Raw genomic sequence first — 24,713 nt, 5'->3', positions numbered from 1 at the left:
GTCCATCTTTAGGGTTGTTTGTTTGTTATTTTTAATTTGAATGCAATAACTAAAATGTTTTTCACCAATTTTCTTGTGAAGCTCTTTCTTAACAGAGTTCATTTGAAGCCATAGAAGGTTATTTATCCAAATTTTAATTGTAATCAGATGAAATCTGTAGGTCCAAGGTTGGTTGAAGTCTTGGTTATGGACATGGAGGTTTTTGGGAAGCCTGCTCCATTTGTTAGATTGGAAACATACACAGCCTTGCAAAATTCAGGTGACTGTTTCCTTTCAGGCTCCCGTGGAAATTTCTAGTGTAACAAAGTATCTACAAAGCAACCTACAAAGTAACCTACAGACTTGGCTTTTCCTTTCAGCTTAACTTTAAACAAGGCTTCCAGAATCCTGTCTTCCAGCACCTCAGGTATTTTTCCCAACAGGCACAATCCGTTTCATGTCCACTCAGTTGTAACTAAATGAATCTAGGACTGATAACTCCTCAGCCTGCCCATTCTCAGCTAGGTACTTGGCAACAAACACCACACAGCCATAAATCCCTATACAGGCTCCTAGGGCCTTCTTCCTTTCATCAGGATCTCAGTTTTGCTCCTTCAGTTGCTACCACAAAGGACTGGGAGCACAGAAGCCACAAGTGAAGCTAAATCCTCTCATCAAACAATTTCCTCTGAAGAGAAAAGCTCCAGAGAAGTCCTCCAACTCAGTCACCTTCAGGGCGAGTTGCAGGGGTGCTGAGTGTAGGGGCAAGGACAGTGAGAAGCAGGGAGTGAGCCGCCAGGCTGAAATCAAGCTAAGCATTGTTAATTAACACAGCCAAGCAGACCAGATGACAAAAACTGGAAGAACCAGAAACTGACTTTCAAAACAGGGCATTGTAACAGCTTCCATTTTTAAAAGGACCAACTATTAGTGCCTTAACCACCACCAACACTAAATGGCCTCCAGCTGTGCCAGGGAAGGTTTAGGTTGGATATGATGAAGAATTTCTTCACATAAACCGGAACACGCAGCCCGGGGCAGTGGCAGAGTTGTTGTCCTTGGGATATTTAAGAGACGCAGATGCTGCACTCAGGGACGCAGCGTGGTGGTGGATGTGGAGCATTAGGTTGATGTCTGGGCTCAGTCTTAGGGGTCTCTTCCAACCTAAGTGATCCTGTGATTTTTCACTCCTGCCATTTTACTGGCGGCAGCTCAAGAATTAGAAACGCACAGTTTCACAAACTAAGCAGGTTTTCATCCTCTGCGGGAAGCACGATAGTGCTAAGGAAGAAATATCAGACTCTGGAAATGTAAGGATGGGAATACCAAGCAACTGAAGTGGGCAGCCAAACAGATTTATGACACCACGTACATAATCTTATACGAACTTCAGATCTTAAAGGAGTGCTAATGGAAAGAAGCGAAGCGAGTTTCTCAAGACAATTCTTAAAGCTACTTTAAATCTTCCAGCGAGCGATTGGAATGATGGCTACTCCAAGTAGTAAAAATAAGTGTCTCTAAATCAACTGGACAAGCATTGCAAAGACAAACAGGGCATTTCGTTGGTGGCGCAGAGAATTTTTTAAGGCTTCAGAAGGAAGGTTGGCTGGAATTTCTTTTAATCTGCACTCACCGGCTAACACAGCACTGAGGAGCAATAGTGAATTACCACTTCAGTCAAGTCATTATGACAATTGATCACAACAATCACCTGCCTGGCAGTTATTTAACACAAGGTGAAGAAATATCTAATAGGCACCGGCACCATAAAGTTACATTACCTTGAATTACTTCCTGTTTTTCCAGTATGTTTGAAAATCATTCTTCCATCTTTCTAACCAAATCCTAAGATTCTTTGTGAAACATCACAATTCTGCCTTGAAACGTGGCTTTATTTCTTTTTTTTCAGCGTGCAATAAACTACACAGATTCTAAATAAAATCATAAGGATATCACGTATTTTAAGCGGTTGCTGTGATGTAGATTTAAAAAGACAGCCAATTTTCTTAAATCCCCATTCCTGTCTAGTATCCGTGTAACAATTTAACAATAGTATTTATATAAACAGAATTTAAAAGAAGTATCGGCTATGCCATTTCTGTATTTCAGCCCTGATGCTAATGGAAACAAAGCCTGACGTTACTGATCTGTTCCAAATGCTGAACTGTTCTACAAACAGCCTGTAATGAGCTCACAGAGCTGCAATTTAAAAAAATAACATACATGAATGTAGTTTATTGAAAGGTAACATACCATAACTTCATATTCAGGGCCCAGCAGGTTTTCCCACTTGGACTTCAGATCATATGCTGGAGGGAATGGAGCTCTTCCTAAATATGAAGGGGAGGATTACATTTACATTTTGCATTCAGAAGTACATTTGCTCCTAAACACCCCCATAAAAATTCAGTGTAAATAAAAGATTATAGGAAATAATCGCACACACACAAAAAGAAATTGCATTAAGCTGAGGCTATCAAACAGTGCAAATCAAAAATGACTTTCTAAGGAAAACAATGCAAAATGTCAGCTAGTGCTAAAGTGTGATTTATTCAGCTGAATGGCAGAAGAGGTGATGCTTGCATTGACGAGATGTGAGTTCTGTACCATATACTACTGTAGATAAATCATTCTTTCAGGCTGCAAAATAAATCTCGCATGACTTCATAATTTGTTGCTGTAAAAATGCACACCACTCCAAGGGACCATTATCACCCACCAAAATGAACCCCCTTAAGAAGTAAAACACCTGACAAGATACTGCTGTTATTGTGGAGCTGTGTAAGCACAGTGCAGTTATACGCTTTATTTATATGTTTGGCAGGTACAAAGGCTTGTCCAGTTTAATTAGGCCGGTAAGTAACACAAGCTTTAATATAAGCTCCAGTTCTAAACCAGTCTTCCGTGGGAACTTGCCTATCTTGACATTTATATCTTTTCAGCTTTCTTACTTATGCAACCAAGGCAGTATTACAGTCATGTAAGACAATTTGACAGAGCTAGACAGCATAAAATGACTGGCTGCCCTGCATTTGACCTCCTCCAGAAGCTCAGCACACATATAAAGTTCCAAGCTGAAGCAACGTTTAACTGGTAGGAATCAAACTCTAAAGCAAATTCCATCTAGCAGCTACAACAGCAGCAACTGGAGTCTGAATTACTGAAAACTGTTTTTTTTCCCCCCTGAATGACTGTAATAGTTTGTCAGATGTCTAGACAAGGCACAGACCGCTTAGTACTGCCCATGTGTCACACTGAAACTTAGAATGTAAATCACAACTTCACATTTTGCACACAAATGTGCAAAGCAAAATATCTGGGGTGAGGGGAAAGGGGTAGATTTTGAAGACACCGAGAAGCTCAGAACCAACCTACCAGGAAAAGCAAAAACACATGGGATGCCTAGCTGCCTTTACTTTCAACACCTTCATAGATTGCAAAGATACAACATGTAATGAGGATTCTGTTGCAAAGCTCACATCATCTTTGAACTCTGAAGTTTCCCACTCATTAAAAATAAAGATATAAAGTTAACTTATACAACATAACTGTATTTCCTCCATCACTTTCTGTCATGTCAGATAGGCAAATTCTGTCTGATCTGCACTAAGAAATTGCACTGCTTACAGCCTAGGAACTGAGATTTCACTTGGGAACATCCAGTGTGCCTTTAAGCAACAGTCTCGAGTTGACTTAGATATTCAAGGATTCCAGCAATTCAGATGGCTGTTTTCTGTCACTAAAAGCATCTCCACCAATCATGAAAATATGGGTGTTGGTTTTTGTTTCTTTCCCTTGTGTATTTAGATACAGAATACAGCTCTCTTTGAAATAAATTATCTTCTTTAGAAAAGAGAAGACAATTTATACTGCAGTTCAGGAACACACCTGGAGACTTTTTCTTCCATTTGAATTTAATTGAAGTTTCTAGGAAGAAGTCTCCTTCATGAGCTGGGTTATCGAGCACAGACTGATCATCATCATTTACTTCCCAACTGTTGCAAAAGCAGAACATCAGTGCATCCTCCAACTCCTCCTATTCGCATAAATATTTAGGAACAAAAATTCTTCAGTTTCTTTTCTGACTATTTCCAAGCTTGAGCCACATGACTTCAGAACCTGCAAAACCTGTGCAGTCAGATATGGATTTTAAGGCTCACCAGGAGCAATAAATCTTAGGGCCAGGTTCAAAGTTCAGTTCTGCAACTGTCAGCTGCATTCAAACTGGCCAAAACCAGACTTCTTTGTCACTTCCTAAACACATTACCAAAAATCTACAGGTTGTTCAGAGCAAGTGCTGATGCACATCTCTATATGAAGTTTTCCCCTTTCTTTATTTCAAAAGTGTTTTGAAGTCTCTGTGTGTAACAGAACTTTGGAAACGCAGGACGAACAGATTTGGATTAGATACATTTAATTTCATTGGTATCACTCAATTCACCTAAAAGCTCCTTTCCCCCCCAGACAGCTTTTTCCACATGATAGTTAATAGAAGGCTTCTTTTTAGTTTCTCATCAAGCTGGACTTCTCCTGATCTGAGATGTGTACTACATCTTCTGGAATGTGCTTCAGAAATGAAAACGCTTCCCAGGGACAGTTTCTATTAGCAATAACTTTCAACATAATTACAGCCCTGTCCTTCTACCTGCACTCCCATACAGTTTTTCCTTTCTCGCTAGGCAGCACTAATTAAAAAAAAAAACAACAAACCAACACACACATACTGTAAAAATCCTACTTCTTTTGGTACTTTTTTCTGAACTGGAATCTTTTCTTCTTGTAATCTCCTCTGGATTTCATGAACTCACTACCCAAGGACACGTCTTGTGCTCTAGTATATTTCACTAACACGCTCTATCTTCCCTACTGTTGGATGTTTTTCTCCAGCCCTCTTTAAACTCCTGGTACTATCATTACCTCTTCAGATCCTGAGTGCTGCTGCAAGGCAAAAGAAAGCAGTTCTACCCAGCTTGCAGCCTTTCAGATGCAGCTGTTAAGCGCCTTTAGTGTGCTAGCAGAAAGTTTCAGGCCTCGTGCACACTGCATCCTAAACCGTGTTGCATTTGTAATAGCACTGTTTAAGCACATTTTAGACTGGTCAGAATTACTATTTAATACCTCTCCAGGAAACACAATTTAATAAGAATTTCACACAACTGGGCTTAAAAGGAAGCAATGCATAATTTATAAAACATACTTTTTACATTAAACTTTTAAAAGCATTTCCAGAGAACAGTCAGAGCCTTAAATTAGCAGTATTTGCTTTAGCACCATTATAATGAAGTGCCCATCACCATGTCCAAAATAAGCACCTATCTTTGGAATTTGGCGACTACTCCGAGGTGAAACCTTAGACATCGTGTTTCAGCACGAATAGAATTTGCAATTAAGTATTTCAACTTTTTAACAAAGATACACACATTTTATAGCAAAAAGGTTTCGCGGAACCCTCTAAGATAAATTGGTTTTTCCCTGTGAAAAATCAGTTTAATCAAGTAATGATGTTTGCTTATTAAAGGCCACCAATTCCATACTCCATTTTAAAACCACGTCCCTTTCATTTTCCTGTAGGTCCAACGAGGACCAGCATAACCAGATGACACCAAGGGGCAACATCCAACTGCTGACAAGAATACCAGCACCGATTAAATTCTGATATCTCAAGACACACTGTGCAAACAAACACATCAATCTACATTATCCAGGGTGAGGGAAACTTATATGCTATGGGTTTTTTCCATTCTTCCATATATACTTGCTCCATGATGCACCATAGTGTCTCTGCTAGCAAACAGCAAGGGTCTAGTGAGGAGCTATGAATCCCAGGCATCAAGGTTCTTCAGAGTCAGGTACATCTGCACCACAGTGCTCCAAGAAAGGCATAATGAGATTGGCATGGAAATGAGGGGGAGGCACTCACATGCATAAAATTTGGTTAGAAACACCTATGGAAACTAGGGGCTTTGGAGAGGCAATGGAGAGGCAATGGATCCATACAAAAGAAATTGAGTATGCTGTGAAAAGAGCTCAATAAAACAGTTTGATCCAAGCTACCTCTTATAGCAGAACACAGATCCCTAGACAGGTGTAGATAACACATCTTGAGATGAAGTTTGTTAACTTTTCAAGCCAGGTAAAAGCCATTTTAGTTCCCCACACAAACTGGTTCTGGCATTGATGTACTGTGCATGCACAGTGCTAACTACTGGGTAACAAATTTCCTCAGAAAATTCTTTTTGCATCAGGGTAGACATCAGCCACCTGTGACACAAGATAACCCAATCACAAGCAATCAGAAATTGACTACAGAGATATCGTTCGCTTCAGCAGCAGCAGAGAAGACCTTATGCACAGAAAATTCAACAGGATTTAGAGCAAAAAAAGGAATAGGTAATTGACACAGGACAGCATGTTATTCTTCCAGCCTCTGGCACAACAAGCCTAAGTACTCCTGGCTCCTCTGCACCTAAAAATGTCCTGCTGCTCCTACATACAACTTACTGCCAAGCCCTTAAATTCTTCTGCCAGTGTAAATACAGATCAATATACACTTTTCACTCATACAGTTAAAACAATGATTTGATAACCTTAAACCATAGCTACTCAATCACCTCCTCTGTTTTGGCTTCCTATTTCTGGGAACATGCAAAAGTCACAACAAAGGATGTCTGGTTATAAGGCTTGGAAAGAAAAGTAAAACAGAATGGAGCATAGGAACCGCTAACATTTCTCTCATTTCCAGGTTGTCTTTAATACTGACAGATCTTCCACAGTCATAGCAAAATTGTTATTCATTGACAGTCATAATTTAGACTCCTCTATTGCATCTACATATTTAAGAAACTACAAGGCATAAGGATAATTTATGCTGACTTCAACACAATCTGTAGAAATTCACCCAGAAGTTCCTGTAGATGAGGCCAGAAATCAGCAGAGAACTGAAGTGTACCTTCTGGAAAGGCCAAACCCAAAGAAATCCATGCCTTTCTGATCTGTCTCTATGCCCAACTGACTTTACCAGCACAAGCGCATGTCTAATTTCAACTCCTACCCAGCTTCCAACTCCAGTTACCAGGTTTTATAATGCATTTGCCAGATTCTCATCTAGCTGCACAGGTACAAGGACTGCAACTTCCCAGTCCGTCCACTATCCCCAGGACAAGCAAGCCTCAACTCTAGTTTCCAGCAGTAGTATGGGAGGAAGCACTACTCAAAGATATTACTACTGTAAGATAAATGAGTCAGGTCTAGGAACTAGCAGACAGCAATGAGAGGCTCACTGCCAAGCCAGGAATCTCACAGGAGGTCGATGTAACTTATGCCGGGCTTCTTGCTTCTCTGGCACTCCAGGAAATATCAGTGATCAGGAGCACAATAAACAGGGCAAACAAGCAGGAGGGAGGCAGTTACACGGCAGTTGGTACACAGGTGAGACAAAAGGTACTCATGAAAATGACCCACAAATGAAGGTGTCACAAGACATGAATCCCCATCTCCGCTGCAGCAGCCACCTCTGGTACTTTAGCAAGCTCTGCTCGGTTACAAATACCTGACAAGCTGCTGCAGCCCATGTCACAGGCTGCCAGAGACCAGGTTAAGGAGCTCAGGAGGTGAGTTCTGATCAAGGTTCTGCAGGGCCAGAAAACAGACCAAGCGGGCATCAGGGACAAACAGGTATTTAGGAAAATCCTCTGCAGAGGTGGGAGCTTAAGACCTATGAGCGCAAGAAGGAAGATATGACTGAGGAAAGATTAGATAACCAAGCAAAGTTGAACTCCCAAAGAGGGTGGAAGCTGACTGACTTCTGGCAGGAGGAAGAATGCTCCATCTCCATGCTGTTCACTTAGTGATTTAGTTCAAGGTCCTGACAGCAGAGGAGGGTGAAAAAATTCTATCAGAAGACTGCAGGAAGAACACCTCACATCGTCTGAGAAAGACCAGGGACAGAAAGAAGAACTGGTGTGCTGGAGCAATGCAGCTGTACAGAGCCAGTGAGATTCATCCCATAGTCCTGAAAGGGCTGTAACATTAATGTATATTGTCTACCAATACACCAACAAATCTGTGGACAGGTTTAGTTCTGGGGGATGAGGTTGGGTGAAGGAATTGATAGATCTAACAGGTAACACTTTACTTGAAATAGGACTTGAACAAAAGGTATTACAGAACTAAGGCTAAGGACCACATAGGCAGTTGCAGCTAATGAGTACTGAAACTAGGTTAAAGGCTTTTCCAAAGACTTGGAAGAAAGAGTACAAGGCATTCTATCCACCTGATTTATGTAGAATCTGCTTCTTTTCATTTTGGAAACTATCCTTCTGTTTTTGGTTTCCCTCATTCCTACTGTCCACACTAGTTTCAGCCTCTAAAGATGCTAAAGCTGGAACACTTGGTTGCACTGTGAAAATAGATGTGAATAAATAAATCAGACATATCCTGTAAAATACATGAAGCAGTAACACTTCATTAACTTCTATTTTTGTTTGTGTTTTGGCTACATGGGGGTTTGTCACTCAATTTTCCTGAAGTATTCTTACCTTCTACAGCGTGCCCTTATAAAATCTAGGATCACGTGAGACCTAGTCCTAACTGTTAAATTACATCACTGTAAATTCAGCAAGGAATAATAATAAAAACACCAATGACTGAAAAGGGAGGGGGAAAAAAAATAAAAATAGAAGTCTTACCTTTCTCTGAGCATCTTTCAGAAGAAACAGTAGAAGGTTTCCTCCTGAGTAAGGTGAGGCGTACAACCTGCCCGGTGTTACGCAGCACCTCTACCACTTCTTGGTTGGTAAAATCCTGTATGTTAACTCCATCAACCTGAATCACATCACATAGCAGCAGTCACATTACATTCCATACATTTCAAGGGATGTCCACATTATCTTGTGCAGCTGTTACAGGCAGTTCACCCAAGAAAACAACCTCACGAAATCAGTTACATTTCACTGATCAGACATAACTTTCAAAATGCATTTTAAAAGGAAACACAGCAGTAATTTCTCCTGTACTCACAGGCCAACAATAAAACAGGAAATTATTATTCTAAGTGTGCACTGATTTCTCCCCTATGATATATATGTATATTTAATTTGTAAAGAACAATTTGAAAAGCATCATGGATGAAGCAAGAGTAGTCAACCTAGACATCTTGTCAGTCAATAATCACTGCTAACATACTGCACAAAGCCCTATATGCATAACGGTATAACCAACTTTGAACAGCTTAATTCATAAATGAATTCATATGTTTTCATTTACAGCAAAAATACTGTATACTCCCATTGTTAGATCACACATCAATAGGGGCTTCACCTGCAAACAGCAGATAAAAGCCGAAACTGATATCAAATTTCACTCTCATAAAGGAAAAGCTGACCCGGGAAGGGCCTGGTACAGCACCCAACTTTAATAAGTATTCTTAAATCATATCTCCATAAATATTATTCCTGAAAATAAAAAGATCGTGCAATCCATTCCTGCTTGTACTGTGAATGCAAAATTGGCCATTATTCAAATCAGTCCTATTCAAAGGTTTTAAGTTTTCTACAAATAAAACCCGGGCTTTTAAATATAAATTGCAACTATTAATATTTTGATTGTATCCACAGCATTCTACACACTAATTAAGATCATAAAGTGTGCCACATCTTGCAAAATCTTAACTACCCTCAAATCCCGTTGAATTCAATAGAAGCTAATGCTTCTCATCTTTACTTTAGGCCAAAAGCCAAGATTCTCCACTCAAACATTTTAATCCAAATGCCTGCCTCTTTGATAGTTAACTACCATTTAATACTTATTTGAACAACAACGAAAAATATTTTAAACACAAAAAGCCAAAGCTCAGTGCTGTAAAAATTCAAACAGAACATCTGAAGATGTTTCATTTGTTCTACCTAAACAAATTCTTACTTTACAAAGCAAAGAAGGTTTAATTAATTCTATAAAGTCTTTAGAAAGCTGTTCTTTCAATGCTGAGACACGTAACGAGCCATCAGTTTACAATACATGAGCAGAATATTTTACTTACAGCGACAATTTTGTCATGAACATGAATTTGGCCATTGTGGTCAGCAGCGCTACCAGGTATGATGTTTTTCACAAAAATCCCTGAAGATTCTGCTGGTAGTGGGAAAGGAGGAAGGGAAATAAGTCATTATAAGCTACTTTATTTTCTTATTAAGCTTTTTTATTTGCAGCATTGCTCACACAGTTATCCTCACAGTTACAATTCTGCAAACAACCAACACTTGCACATCACCACTTTACACAGCTTGACACGGGCTAACTGAGGACGAAATAACGAGCAGTGGCACAAGCAGTACACAACCGATATGCTGACTCCAAGAGTTTTTCTTAGAAGTGGCTCAAAGAAGGCCACTTCCTCCATGGATTCATTCATTTCATGGGCCTTAAACCACAATCACTTAAATCCATGCCGCATTTGATTTCAACTGGACTACCCAAGCTAAAAGTAAAGTATGTGCTTAAGTACTTTGATCAAGACTTCAATCATCCCCTTCTAGCTGAAGAATTTAGTCCTTTAAATCTTAATGAAAAAGGATTAAAAAAAAAAAACAAACAACAAACAAAAAGAGAGAGAAACGTGGTAATCAGAAAAGCTGTCCTTTGTCATGTTTGAAGTTTGATTATTAATTTTAACTTCTAATTAGATGAAGGAAAGTAAAAAAGAAATACAAAACCCACAAACAAACCAACAACTAACACAACTAACAGAACCACAACAGTGTAATCATCAGTTAAAATAGTAGCTTCTCCCTTCTAACACCTTCCTACAGCCCCCATATACATAAAAAAAATGGCCATCTTCAATCATATTGGTGCTTCATCCATCTTTTTATCAACACTAATCTTCCTCTAACACCTGCCAAACACGACCTGTCCATGCTCAGCCGTCTCCCCTGCTGGTACTCCAAATCCACCTTTCCTCTTAGCCTCCCTGACCCAGTTCTCAGCACCCACCACACTGGCCTGAGATTCCTCGACAGCAAGCCCACAGTATGACCTGGCAATTGAGAGAGCAGTAATGCAGTCCTAGTTGCGTCACATTCCCAGCATACTTTATCAAGTGCTATGAGAAGATCCTGCCGTTTTTGAAACCAACAGTTTAAATTAGAGCTATCAACTGGTCTTAGAGGAGGTCATACAAAAAATATCCTAGCACAGTTATTTTTAGCTGCTCCCTAAGTTTAAATAGAGAAACACTCATCCACCAAGGAGTCATAAATCACCTTGTGATAGTGGCATACACATCACACTCATTTAAGAATCTCTATCTCCTGACCAGCAGAGAAATGGACTATTTAATCAGATTGATCACTTCTATTCTAAAACAATTCTATTCTACAATTCATTAAATAAACTGAAATGCACGTTGAGCTACTTTGGACCTCCTGAAGATGTCATTCAAAAACAGATGCAAACTGGGGACATGCAATACTCTGCTTTTTAAACTCTTCTTAAAATGTCCCATCTGAAATGTGGCAGGTACCACAAGGCAAAGTAAGGAACAGTGTTGGCAGGAACCTGTGTTAGAGCCTGCATAGGCAGGAACTATCTGTTACAGTTTAATATCTTGCACAGTAACAACACAAAGGTGTAAAATTCACAGCCCAGCAGTCAAGTGAGAACCATTTAATAAAATAACTACAACTCTGAAAAAAAATACATCTATGGCTCACTTTCACTTTGTAGCAAGTTCTTTAAACATCATCTTCATAGATTTTGTAGGTTATACTGTTTCAAAGAAGTGCCCTCCATTTGATGTGCAGTGAATAAAGAGCATTGGAAAAAGCTCCTGTCCAGGACTTGACTAAATCCCATAGAACTCACCTACATCGCATGCACCAGCATATCCAACAATTGTTATCCCCAGGCTTTGCCCATTCTTTTTTATAAGTTCAACATCATGGGTCTCAAAAAGAACGGTATTATTCTATAAATAAAATACAAGACAGTTAAAAAAAAAAAAGTCAATTTCTCAGTACCATTAGTATATGGCAGGTTAAGATCTTCATAAGCGAGCAGCGATATTGATTTTCCTATTTTAGGGGGTATTATACTTGCAAAGGCAATATGTCCAGGATTTTCTGAAAGCAGGGTGTCACCCAAAGTCATTAATTGCTTTCAAAATCCTTTGCTACTATTTCTCCACATACCTGACAGACACATAATATTCATATTTCATTGAAAACAAAAGTTGTCATTAGACTGCTTAAAGATTCCACTGGCATTTGGTAGTAACACACTTGCCAATGAACCCCAAAAGACAACAGAAACCTTAAACACCTCCACCTTTCCCGATAAGAAGCAAGCTGTTACTGCTGGACAGTTAAGAAGTCAGAAAACTGGTATAAATACGCAGCCTTATCACATGACACATTCCTGTCAGAAAACATTGATGCTAAGTGAGGGACAACAGAAAAGGGATTTCAAAGCAGAGATAGGTTTGATGACCTGAAACAAAGGAAATCGCACATAAACATGGTAGACACACTTCTACTACAGAAGCAGTTGCCTACTTATATGCAACTACATGCGGCCTGAGCTTTTTCCTTGTTTTTATGCTACACTCCAAACCACAAAACCATAGCAAAGTCAATCTTTAGAAAGGCTGCATCGTTGGCAATGGTAACAATCAACCAGTGACATAAGGGCCGTTCTTTGTGGCAAGGAACACAAAAATACTATTTGTACTGGAAACAAAACTTGGGCCGTGTTTTTACATAGCACAGGCCTCAGAAAAATACGATACAGCTAGAAAGTAAGTGCTTCACAGCTCCTCTGATTATGAATTCTTGTCATTACTTTCTTAAGAATGGAGTATTTGATGAGAGAGGCCCACATTTAAGACTCCAGTCTCAAGGTATGTAGACTATCCATTTCATCACTGCCACTCCAGATTCCTACTACGCTTCCAACAAAAGGAGATTGAGGGGACTCAAAGACTTTACTGACAGCTGCAGCCACAGCAGCCTACCAAAGAGATGCAAGTTACGCACTTCTCCCCAAAGCTGATGTCTGCCTTTGCAGCGACTGCCCAGTAAGCAAGAAGGTGAATCTCTAACAACATGACTGCTGGTCTTACCTTTAAAGATGGTGCTTTAAAAAAATTCACTCACTTCCCTTACATTCAGAAAACCAGATAAGGGAGAAAAGGCTACTGAGATTCTACACCTAAATCTAAGCAGCACAGGAGTAGCAGATGGTGCACAAGCACAGCTTTGTTTATGTTTCAAGACCTACTGTACACTTAGTGTAGCATTTGTTGATTTTAATTACTCAAAACTGAAAAGAATGACTTCAAAAACAAGAGACTTTGATATGACCATGTTAAGATTTGCTAAAACAAGTTTCAAAAATTTTAGATATATTTCCTATCACAGACAGTAGCGTAGACTATGAAAACATCACACTTATGTTTCATAAAAAGATGATAGTGCTGAATAATTCTGGTTTGGCCATGGCACTCTGGCTTTCAGACTAGGGAAATTCACACTGAGGTTTTAAATTCCCTTTACAAATGATTGATTAGCAAAAATGTAATTCATGAGAAAGGAGAACTAGAAGCACCATTTATCGATAATATTTACGGTCTTGATAATTAAGTCAGCCACTCTGAAATAAATTCCATACAGCCGGTCATTTTGATCCCAAGATTAGGGGGCATTAATAACATAAAAAAGGGGAAAATTACAGAAGATGGAGCTAGAGTAACGATCACTTAAATTTATAAATACAATAACTGGAAACCCAGGAGAAGTGTGTTTTAGGCATCAAAAATGTTCTGTGTTCCCTCCTTTCTGGTCCCAAGCCACAAACACACTTAGAAACATCATAAGCAGACATCAGCTACTTACGTTTCCATTTTGAAACGAAGGCAGCGCACTGACTGGCCAGCTCACAGGGGCTGGTGGGCTCTCTGTAATTTCACACTTGGGGTCTCTCGCTACTATCATCCTAACAGAATTCCCACAGTTTCTCAGCACTTGGGCAACTTGTTCGCTGGTCATTCCCTGCACGTTGGTCCCTCCGATCTGTAAGATGTGATCTCCAGTCTGGAGCCTCCCATCCTTCAAAGAGAAATAACATTGCAAAAAAACTTTTTCAGGATGTAAAAACTGAAAGCCCCTACGGGAATTTTCATGACAGCCCATGTAAGAGAATACAATAAAACTGACCATCAGTGCAACATGTAAAGTAATTCAAGGATGTTTTCAAAATATTAAGGGCTGTTTTTCCCCACAACAGTAAACCGTGGTAAATCAGCCTTTTCAAAACTAAGATATACGCATTTAATACCACTGTTCCTAAGGAAATGGTTACTTTTCTTATTTAGGAAAAAAAGGGTAACGACATTTTAGAATTATAAAATGGCTTGGATTGAAAGGGAGCTCAAAGACCATACAGTTCCAACCCCAAAATATATAATCTTACAAGCTGTTATGTACTGCAGTTTCCTGGAATAAACTGCACAGAACAGGGGTTAGACTTTAAAGTTGCTAATAACACTTCTATATTAACTTGGCAATTCTTTTTTCACACTGCTAGCTCCAACTCGAGCAAGCAACTCCATTGAAGGTAACAGGGCTCTGCACACACACAAACCATTTTTTACATGACAATTATAATTCATGGCCTACATCATCACTCCTAGTATAAGCAAGCATTCATAGCACCAAATGCTCAGCTGGTATTGATCAGCACAGCCCTACCAGCTTAGGTGCACTGATTTATACAGCAATCATAGTGGAGTTATTTCCAGGACTAACTCAAACTCATTTACAAATCCATCCAATTTTAACATATACATGCACTCATTATTTCACATGTTCTTAATGACGCCTCATTCAGCTGAGAATGATGTGGTGAGTTCTTAACTTACATGCTTCATTTGTGGCCAAGACGCTTTATTCCTTACAGCAAAACAGGTGTTACACAATAATTAAAAAATACTCCTACATACATGACAGGTTTAGAGGAAAGCAGTCAAGTAAGAGCCAGCATTTTCCATTAAAGCTCCCTGAATCTCCAGTTTTTGTTTCCATCCTATACTAGAGGAAGTAACTTAATAGAACATACATTCTTTTCTGTTACTGGGTCTTGACTGCATGGGCTCCAGTTCTCAGTGCAACAACTCTTCATGACCAAATTCACATTAAAAATCCAGATCTTGCATGTGTTTTACTCCTGAAATGTAGCAACACTCAGTGCTGGATTATTAAACACTGGCAATCACAAGTCACAAATCAAACCTGTACAACTTTAAAAGATAGCAGAAACTTCAGAAAGCCTTGCAGAAAGAATGAGAAGTACTGAAACTACGAGAAGCTTAGACAACTTTTTAGTTTGTCTGCATGCTCAACAATGTTGTATAAGCCAAAGCACATCTGAGAAATAACTTAATTTGTATCAGGTGCTGACTTTTTCCTCAATCATATCTCCAACATATTTATTTATAAAGTATATGTTGGCATTCAGACTTTGATGCTATCAGCTTCCTTTTGTTTAAGTATACTAGTTTATTTTAAGACTGTCAAAAGCAGTTAATTATACTGTGCAATCAAATAAGAAGTGACATAATATAACAAATTACCCGATCTGCTAATCCTCCAGGAACAATGGTTCTTACAACTACACCACTCAGCTTTCCTCCTACAATTCCAAAGCCTAATCCCGAGCCATCGTTAATCAGCTCAACGTTTTCAACGTGGCCCCAACGAATCTGCAATTAATAAGAAGAGAAGACTTTAATTTCAGCCCATCTTTAATGCTTCTCAATTTCACCTGTACCGGGAACAACAAGAATCAAAGCACCTCTTTTCTCTTTGCCACATACTGGAGATCTCTTGGATTTTCTTCCGTTGACTACATTACCTTATAAATATGCAGTGAGGTTTCTCATCTCTTACTGAACATACATTTTGTCCTTTACTTTCGTAACAGGATACTAGGAAAAAGCTTGACTAAGAAAAAGAAATTCTAAGATTTTCTTGCCAAAATGGAAACTATCCTACTAGTTTTTCAGAAATCAAGAATATTGCAAACTGAGAAACAGTCCAGAAGCTTGAACTGGCCTAGTTTTCACTTAGCGTTGCCCAAATTCTTCTATCTGTTATGTCACTTACACACTCTAAACAGCACCAGTACATGCTGAATTAATAGTGCAGTATAAATTCTGCCATGCTGAATTGGAAGCATGTTTCTAAGCTACGCTGTGCGATGACCTTATGTTCTACAAGACAATCTGAAAATAACAAAGCTGTTAAGTAACCCAAACGCAGGCAATGTTTCTGTCAGATTAATATCTCATAGAAACCAAAATGGAGCAAAGTAGGCAGATTTAAGTCTTCTGTGAATAAAGGATTTATTAGCATACTGAAAATCTTTGCCAAAGCCAGTTAAATATCATAAAAGGGAGTTTAAAGACCCCCTGTAGAGATATATATTTGTATTTTATTTTGTTAGTCTGTTCAGTGCAGATCTTTCAATGAAAAAGCAGTTAAAGTTTAATTCTTTAAAATTTTCAGCGCAATAAACAATATTGATTATCCACTAAAACCTTCAGATTTCACTACCTCTGTAATAATCATAAGGGAAATAATTACTGAGAATAAGGAAAAACACTGCTCTTAACCAGATTTTCATCAAAACCTGCTAGCATAATAAATTAAGATTCCAATATTGCAAACCCTGGATTTAGGTGTGCAGTTCAACCAAATTCAATGAAGCCACCTGGACCATATGGCTTGAACACAGATGCAAGCTCAGCCTTAGCTTATTATATCTGAGTGACAATCACTCCTTGTTAAAGAAAACAAAAGGGCTCACAATGAATGAAATCTGTAGATTAAAAAAGAAGATAAAAAAAATGAATGGATAGGTTCTTTAACGGATTAAAGAAAAACAAAAACCACAAAGGCAAGGCATTCAGTTTTGAGCAATTTAAGTTTACACTGGTTCTGGTATTTCAAGCAGTGCTCATGATAGGTTATGTTTACAGTGTTTTAAGATATAATCAGAGCATCTTTAATTGCTAAGTGCAAGTATTTTTCAGCTGGGTATACTTATAAAACACTTTATCCAGACTATGCTGAACAGACCCTGCTGCTAGGAACTGGTTGATTTACTAGAACTTCTACTAACACATAAAAACCCAGGACCTATTTAATAACAGCTTCACGCAGCTTTGCAATGGAAGCATTATACTTATTGCTTGATCAGTCTAAATCAAATGTAACCACCGATAAAACATGATTAAAAAAACCCCCAAACACTGTATGTGAAGCTAAATGGTAGAAACACTTAAAACTACAAAAAAAGAGTACCCAGAATAGTTCAAAATCTGATTTTGACTGTATTGCAACAACTTACAGTCTCAGGTGGATTTGTATCACTCAACGAGACAGGCGAAGTTCTGCTGTTCCCTTGAACCGGCTCCCTAGCAACAACCAGATGTAAAGATCCTGTGGATTGCTGGAGGAGCGCAATAGCGTGCTGATGAGAAATGTTCTGATCCAATGGGGTGCAATTAATGGCCAGTATGTGGTCATTTTCCTTTAGTCTTTGATCCCTTAACAAAACATTAAAAGCAATCTCAAAATGCAGCATAGTGACTTCCCAAGCAAAGTTTACATTAAAAAAAAAAATCTACTCATTAGACTGACTTCAGCTTACAAATCACACGCAATACACATTGTACTGAACTGCCCAGCCGAAGTATGTCCTAACTTTATCACAGTATGCAAGTTTATTCCATTTTTTTTCCCTCGACTATTCAAAATTCAATGACATCTCCTCACTCTTTCTTGATGATGTTAAACCAGAGGACAAAAAAAAAGTTGCAATTACACAGCAAGCTAGGAACTCTTCTTCATTACTTTTAGTATCACATGACATTATTTCCAAGTATCCAAAACTCGGGCTACAATGCTAGTTTATATCATCACCTGATCCTAAAGATGGTCAAGCTGTATATTTCTATTTTACTCACAAATTATATCATCAAAACTCAGGCATGAAACTTTCGTCAGGCAACAGACAGTTCGATTTATATTATACCTTAGGATAACATAAATCTCACAGTTAATTCATCCGAGTGATGAGTTCAGATTTGTGCAAGAGAGAAACCATCACTTATCTGCTTTGTTAAATATTCATTCCGAGCACGAGACAAAACTGTTACATAGACAGACACTGCCTTCAAAGCTCTGTAGGAATCCAAAAAAGACTCCAGGAGATCTCAACTCAGAACCAAACATGCAGGGAGATTTCTGAAACCTCCAAAACAATATAGCTGCACATCTTAACTAATGCATTTTAAAGTTCACTTTTACCACGCTACATTTAAGACGTTTTCCTGAAACGCTTTTCTTCAGACATTTGCCATATTTTAGACTCTCATCAAAGAAAGTGAGCAGCAGGTCATCAAATCCTAAAGTGAGATATTCACCCTCCTTTGACATCCAGATCAGTCCATCTGTCTCCACTTTGAAAGAGCCTAATATGCTTTTCTTGTAAGCATTCTCTGGTGTGTTCTCTGTGGGCCCATAGCCATTATCATTCCAACCTCTCCCCACTCTTTTTGTCATCCTGCGTTGGCACTTCCTGACATGTGTTATTTAAAAAGTGACACCAATGACTTGTAATCTAGACACATTTTCTTTAAACATAATTCCAAGCACTGCATTTGTCTCATGCCAACTCTCGTGGTTTTACAATCACATTTTGTTTTTCAAGGATTGCTCTGTCTTTTGTTTTTGGGTGAGAACTTGCAGATAATACAGGAAAAAGTGCCTGAAGCTTCAATTCTATGATGACATCTGCGCAGGGATCTGCTGGAAGGACTGGATCTTAATTTACACAGGAAACACACAGTAAACCCAACTATAAATAGAGCATTGTCATAGGCACATAAATAAAGAAACAAGGGGGAAAAAAAAAAATCTTTCAGTAATACAATGAATAAAAATCCAGAGACGAGTTTTTATTTTCCTCGTACTGTTTTCCGAGCTGCCTTTGTTTTTCAATCAGCACTCAAAGTTCTCTTCAGTGAGTCATGTTTTCTGGAAATTCCATTTGTGAACGGCACGGATATTTGGAACTCATCTGAAAATCTGATCCTCAAAACATGAGTCTGTTTAGCTGAAAAGCCAGAACGCAAGATACGACCTCCAAAGCATCCCACCAGATAATCCAAACAAACACGTTAGCCTGACAGCCTCCGAGGCAAAAATCAGGCCTTGTCTTCTCACAGAACTGCTGCAGTTTTTCCATTACAATTATAAAGATCTCACCTGTCAGCCACACTTCCTGGCTGAACTTCTTTGACAAAGATACCAACTTCTCCCGAGTTGTGATTCTTAAGGGTAACAACACTAAATCCAAGACCTCCGACAGAAGGCTTTTCAATCCTTATTGATTCTATTTGTCTCCCCTGGTAAAATAGAAAAAAAATGGATTAACTAATTTTTAACGCAACAGAATGAGCTGGTTCAAAATTCATGCACCAGGAGAATTATTTCTCTCCTAAGACTAAACAAAGGCAAAATACTAAATATGTTATTCCTATAAGAGCTCCTCCATTTATTATTTTTAATATAACAGAGTATTGGATATGCGAACACTCTGAGATTCTGAAACCTCAGGGAATTTAAGAGCTGCTTTCACACTTCATTCACATTATGAGATGAATTCCAAACTGGATGAAAACTATGAACAAAGTGCTGTCTATAGCAATATATTTGGGGTTTCTGGAAATGCTGCAGTTAAACTAAATTACTTGTCTTTTGGCTCCCTTAGCTTTTAATGCTGATTTTAAGGTACACGTTCAAAAGATTGCAGCTTTTAAATAAAGAAATTAATTTCCTTCCCATTCCTAAAACTTCACATGTAACGCAAATAAAAACCAAAACAAGAGAAAAGCTCTGCTATTGCAACTGCCTGCTTCTCAGTTCAAACACATAATTTCTGGGGTTGTTTACTGGGAAGCGTCACTTAGAGAAAGCATTTCTATCGCAGCTGCTTTATCCAAAATAACATGCAGTCTTTACTGTTAAATCTTTTATCAGATGAGTTAATGACACGCTAACAAGAAGAGTTATGCTGAAAATATTACAGCTACATTAAGGTAGTCAATTAGCAACAGTTACTTAATACAGAAAGGCACGACTAACCAATTAAATTAATGGCTCAAAGTAACACAGAACAATGCACTCATGGTATAAATGCCAATTGCACATGGGTAGATGTCTGCACCTGTACAGCTTCCATAAGCATCTGGTACATGCTACATCATGTTAATGAAATCAGCATCTGTCTGGCAAAGTTGAGACATATTAAATGAAGAGTTAAATAAAATATTACATGCCAGCTCTTTTAATCATTTGCACTGTTCATATATCAACAAAGCTGGTACATTTCCAATTCAAAATGTACTTGATAAAAAATCTTTCCATCAAAACAAGTTTCTGCAGAAAACATCCATTTTCAATTAAGTGTCATCAAATAAAAAAAAAAAGGTCTTCTGGCAACCAAAGCTTCATTTCTACCTTGGTGTGCTTGGTGGAAAATAAAAGAAATGGCAAAGAAAATCCCTCCCATTGTTGACATAATCTTTCACAGGGGGGAAAATACAAACAAACAAGGGTCCTTGGTACCTCTGTTACTGGCTTAGGTTGCATCACGCTCCAAGACATACAACCAAACAGTATGCTTGAATAAGTACTCCAAAATCACGCAAGAAAAAGTCTGACATTAAAGGTTGGTTGACTGAACCTGAGAGCCTCACCTTTGCCATCTGTTGGATGATTGCATTAAAATCATTAACTCCTGGGTTTGGAATGAAGGTAGATGCTCTGGGTTCTGGTAAAGTGCTCTGTTTACACACATTTCCAGCTGTAACTGATTTGTCAGCAAACACCAGTAGTCCTCTCTTAGTAAAATCAAAGTCTACTGACCGGTCAGGTGGCATGTAATTGAGCTGTTAAAAAGGAACAGAGATGAGTAAAAACTATTAAAAATGAACACAGATTTCAACATATATAATTTTGAGTGAAGACTGACAAAGAATCACATTTATACATCCACATTCTCACAACTGCTCTCACCTGGATAATTTAGGTAATGTTAACATGTAAGCTATAATCAAGATAGCACACCAACCTTAAACTGTTTTACAGAAAGGAATGTTCCCTGAATGATTCAGCTGTGATTCTACTCCACACAGTTTTCTCAGTTCTACCATTCTCCTTCACTGTTTGTGCCCATCCTCCTCATTTCTCCCTCTGCACCATGTATTTGAAGAGGCACTCAAACGCTGGTGGAACTGTCAGGCAAATTCAGACAGTTTTCACACAAGAATCCAAAATTTTACGAGTCACTTAACCACTCAAATGCCTAGTCTATACAGAGAGCACCTAGGGCACAAGTTAACTACAACTGAACAACGCTACCACTGCTAGAACTGGTAGTTCAGTTTCCAGTCCTGTTAAATAACAAAGGAAAGCAGAAACACTTCCAGTGCAATGAAGTAAAGCAGAAAAAAATCCCCTCCTGAATGAAAGTTCTCAAAGGGGACAAGCTTAAGAAAAAATTAAATAAAACAACTTTCTAGACATGTTAAGCCTGAACATTCTGGATATAAAATCCATTATGACACAGTTATGATGCATGAGCCTAGATTTGGATTTTTGCTCACTTTTAACAGCTTGCAGACGTGCACTCAAGATTTGGAAGATGGGAGCAGATGCTCCAACAATGCAAACAGGGGAAGAAGACAAGTATGAATGGCAGAGCCACTACATGGTATCCAGGCAGCAATACTGGCAATATATTTAGCAATGACAGCATGGTGGCATCATTCTCCTGGGACCTACCCTACCATATCTGCAGCTGGACAGGTTCAGTAACAGCAAAGACAGGAATTAGTGTTGCATACAGTATGCCAAGTTAGTCCCTGATTTTTAAGCTTCTGTGCCTGACTTGGCAAACCGTATGGTGGAGGTGTCAACAACATCTTTGTCTACAAGATCCAAGCATCTATTGGCATTATGAACCAATCCATGCAAGTCACTTCCACTGCCATACTTAACTGACTTAAAAGCTAGGTTGGATATGTCTGCATCAGAGCTTGGCACATCTTCGGGGTGATTTTCTACATTTTATTTCCCAAAGCATGTTAACCATTCTTGTACAAGTCAGCAGCAGTTAACTGATAGTGTCTTTCAAGGAGACAAAGTGCTGTTAGTCAGCTGATGAACGGTACTTGGTTTCTGAGAAAAACAGAGAATCTCAGTTCCAACTGTCTTCAGAACTCAAAGTATTAGAGCAGATATCCTTTGCAAATGCTTTTCTCAGACTGACATGGTTCTCAGTGTCTCTTCTACACCCTTATCAAAGCATGGTGCCCCATGACTAGAGCATTGTAAGATCACTTCTCATTTCAGTAGTGACTCAGTAGATACCAGCTTGACAAGAAAAAGGTCAACATTCAATAGCACCAACTTACAGCTTATTAATGACTATCCTCATTAGCGCATGCCTACACAGACTGTTGTTCCAAGTTCAGTATAGTTATAATCACACCAACAATTGTAATTCTACACTCACTTGATCTTTCAGTTGCTTGATGGATTGCTGGAGGGTCAGTATCTGGTTAAACAAAGGGCTCCTGAGTGTGTTACGCAGCACAGACAGGTTCTCGTTATGTTGGACATCTCTTTTCTCACACAGTTTTGCTTGCAGACGGTCAATGATCTGCAGCACCTGCTGTTTATCTGCACCACAAAGTAGTCATACGTTAGGAATGGAGCATCGTTTCTCACCACTTAACAGAGTATTCACTTTCAGACTACATACCTGCAGCAGGGTTTTCAGGCATGTTGGAGGATATCTTTGGAATTACTCAGAATAATCTAGATGAGATAAAAACAACAAACAAATAAATGATATCTTTGAGTAGAATGCTTTAAAGTAGAATGTCAATAAATGCAGTAGTAAAATATTGAGTTAACTATAACATTAAAGAACACCACAGTTAGCTCTTCAGTACAGCCAGTTGCAGAGCAGCCCAGCACACTCAAAAATTTCTCCTTGTTCTTTGTGCTGCTGCTATAACACTGGAAAAGGAAGATGAACGACTCTTCCAAAGATGAGGAATAATACACATTATAAAATAAAAACAACAACAAATCAGTCAAAGAAATCGAAGCAGCTATGTTCAACCAAATTATTTGGAATGAGAACATTAGAACTGTGATCTTTTCAAATACACAATACCTAAGTCTTTGTATTATTTAGCAGGTGCTTCCACTTGTTTTAATTAATTGTATATCTCACAACAGCTCAGCCCTGCCATGTGGCAATACAGGTGAAATCTTAAAATAAAACAATTCCTCAAGAAGCTGCTATAAAATGATGAGGTTCCCTCTGCTCACAAGACAGCATAGCATCAATGTCCCAAATTGGCTAACCCAATTCCTAGTCCAGCATCTTAGTGACACCTTTGGTGTCAAATAGGTGAGAGAAAATTATGTTCTTCTCCTCCACGTGCTTGCCTTTCTCTTTCCTATGTATGAGACAAGCTTTGAAGGAACAGTGTCCTTTCCCACCCTCTCTGCAATGTGAAAGAGAACAGGTCTGCAGCTGAGGCTGAGGCCTAGAAGACTTCCATTTGCAAGTTATTGTTTTGATGTGGAGCCTGTCATTCTGAAACCTATCAAAGTAGCTATACCAAAAACACAAGAAACAAGATTTCTTTCACTTAGTACAAGCTCTTCTGAAAGAAGTCTACTGTTTAATAGCACAATTTACATAATTTAGAATACGCCCTGTATGTAACAGTGCAACTTCAGAATAATATACATTTGGAATTAATTGGGGAAAAAAAAAAAAATCTATACTGAAAAAAAGAGCTCTACATTGACTTTGTTAATCTTGCAATCCAAGAGCAAGTATGGTTGTTTGTGTATTATTGCTCACCCAGCAGAACCTCTGACCCTTTCAGCTCTTCCTCTGATGCTATCCACGCCCCAGCCAAAAATGTCTGGAATTCCAGGACACTGAAATACGTAAGAGAATATAATTAAGCAGATGAAAAAGAAAGAAAATAAATAGGCGGTAAGTCACAAACCACAGTTTCAGATTTAGGTACGCTTTGCTGCATGTAAGCAATTTTGGCTTCGACAAGAATTCCTGCAGAACTCTGTGGATTTGCATGGTTTCCACCTAGGGCCAAGCAGAATGAGTCCCTTTGCAAGACTATTAACAGATTTTGGAGGTCATTTCAAATCAAATTCATAGGAGGGGCTGAGGAGGCACACAACTCCTGAAAGACTTTCAGGAATGCATCTGAACTTATGTGAGTTCTGCAGCTTTATTTCCTTTCCTATTTGAAATAAAACACTCCTAAATAGCACAGCAGCGGCCTTTGATTCTGTGCTGAGATCTGATTCTGAAGCACAGATGAAAATACCATTTCCTTATATACTTCTGAGTCTTCATCTAAACTGTAAAGTCCAAACTTCACCTCCTTAGCTAAAAATACCATGTGAATCTTAAAAAACGGGAATATGAAGGGTTTTTTCTCCTTCATTATCAATATAACTTCCCCGTTTTCACATCAGCACTAAAACAATAAAGCAAACCAGGAACAGTGAGATACAAAAGAACTCCTATGAGGAAAAGTGACTTGAAATACCTTAATGCCA

The 24,713-nt window shown here is 38.7% G+C and overlaps 1 protein-coding gene across 6 annotated transcripts in view; it reads right to left on the bottom strand.

Moving 5' to 3' along the window:
* The window catches only part of PATJ (PATJ crumbs cell polarity complex component), a 136,608-nt gene that overhangs the window by 108,951 nt on the left and 2,944 nt on the right, over positions 1-24,713 (bottom strand). For 4 of the 6 annotated variants that reach the window (XM_072343695.1, XM_072343698.1, XM_072343697.1 and 1 more), the window contains exons 2-13: positions 23,986-24,065; positions 22,864-22,919; positions 22,615-22,781; positions 20,795-20,986; positions 19,302-19,441; positions 17,380-17,578; positions 15,602-15,730; positions 13,866-14,078; positions 11,839-11,941; positions 10,016-10,107; positions 8,667-8,802; positions 2,233-2,309 (exon numbers count right to left, since the gene is read on the bottom strand). In XM_072343695.1, coding sequence (XP_072199796.1) covers positions 2,233-2,309; positions 8,667-8,802; positions 10,016-10,107; positions 11,839-11,941; positions 13,866-14,078; positions 15,602-15,730; positions 17,380-17,578; positions 19,302-19,441; positions 20,795-20,986; positions 22,615-22,781; positions 22,864-22,885 — 1,470 coding nt within the window. In that variant the 5' untranslated portion in view covers positions 22,886-22,919; positions 23,986-24,065. The remainder of the gene's footprint in view (positions 1-2,232; positions 2,310-8,666; positions 8,803-10,015; positions 10,108-11,838; positions 11,942-13,865; positions 14,079-15,601; positions 15,731-17,379; positions 17,579-19,301; positions 19,442-20,794; positions 20,987-22,614; positions 22,782-22,863; positions 22,920-23,985; positions 24,066-24,713) is intronic. The other 2 variants (XM_072343696.1, XM_072343700.1) reach the window with 1 other exon arrangement.

Source organism: Excalfactoria chinensis, chromosome 8 (genome assembly GCF_039878825.1).
Source record: "Excalfactoria chinensis isolate bCotChi1 chromosome 8, bCotChi1.hap2, whole genome shotgun sequence".
Classification (NCBI taxonomy): Eukaryota; Metazoa; Chordata; class Aves; order Galliformes; family Phasianidae; genus Excalfactoria; species Excalfactoria chinensis.
Note: the sequence above shows the minus strand (reverse complement) of the source record. Positions and strands in the feature narration are given on the sequence as shown.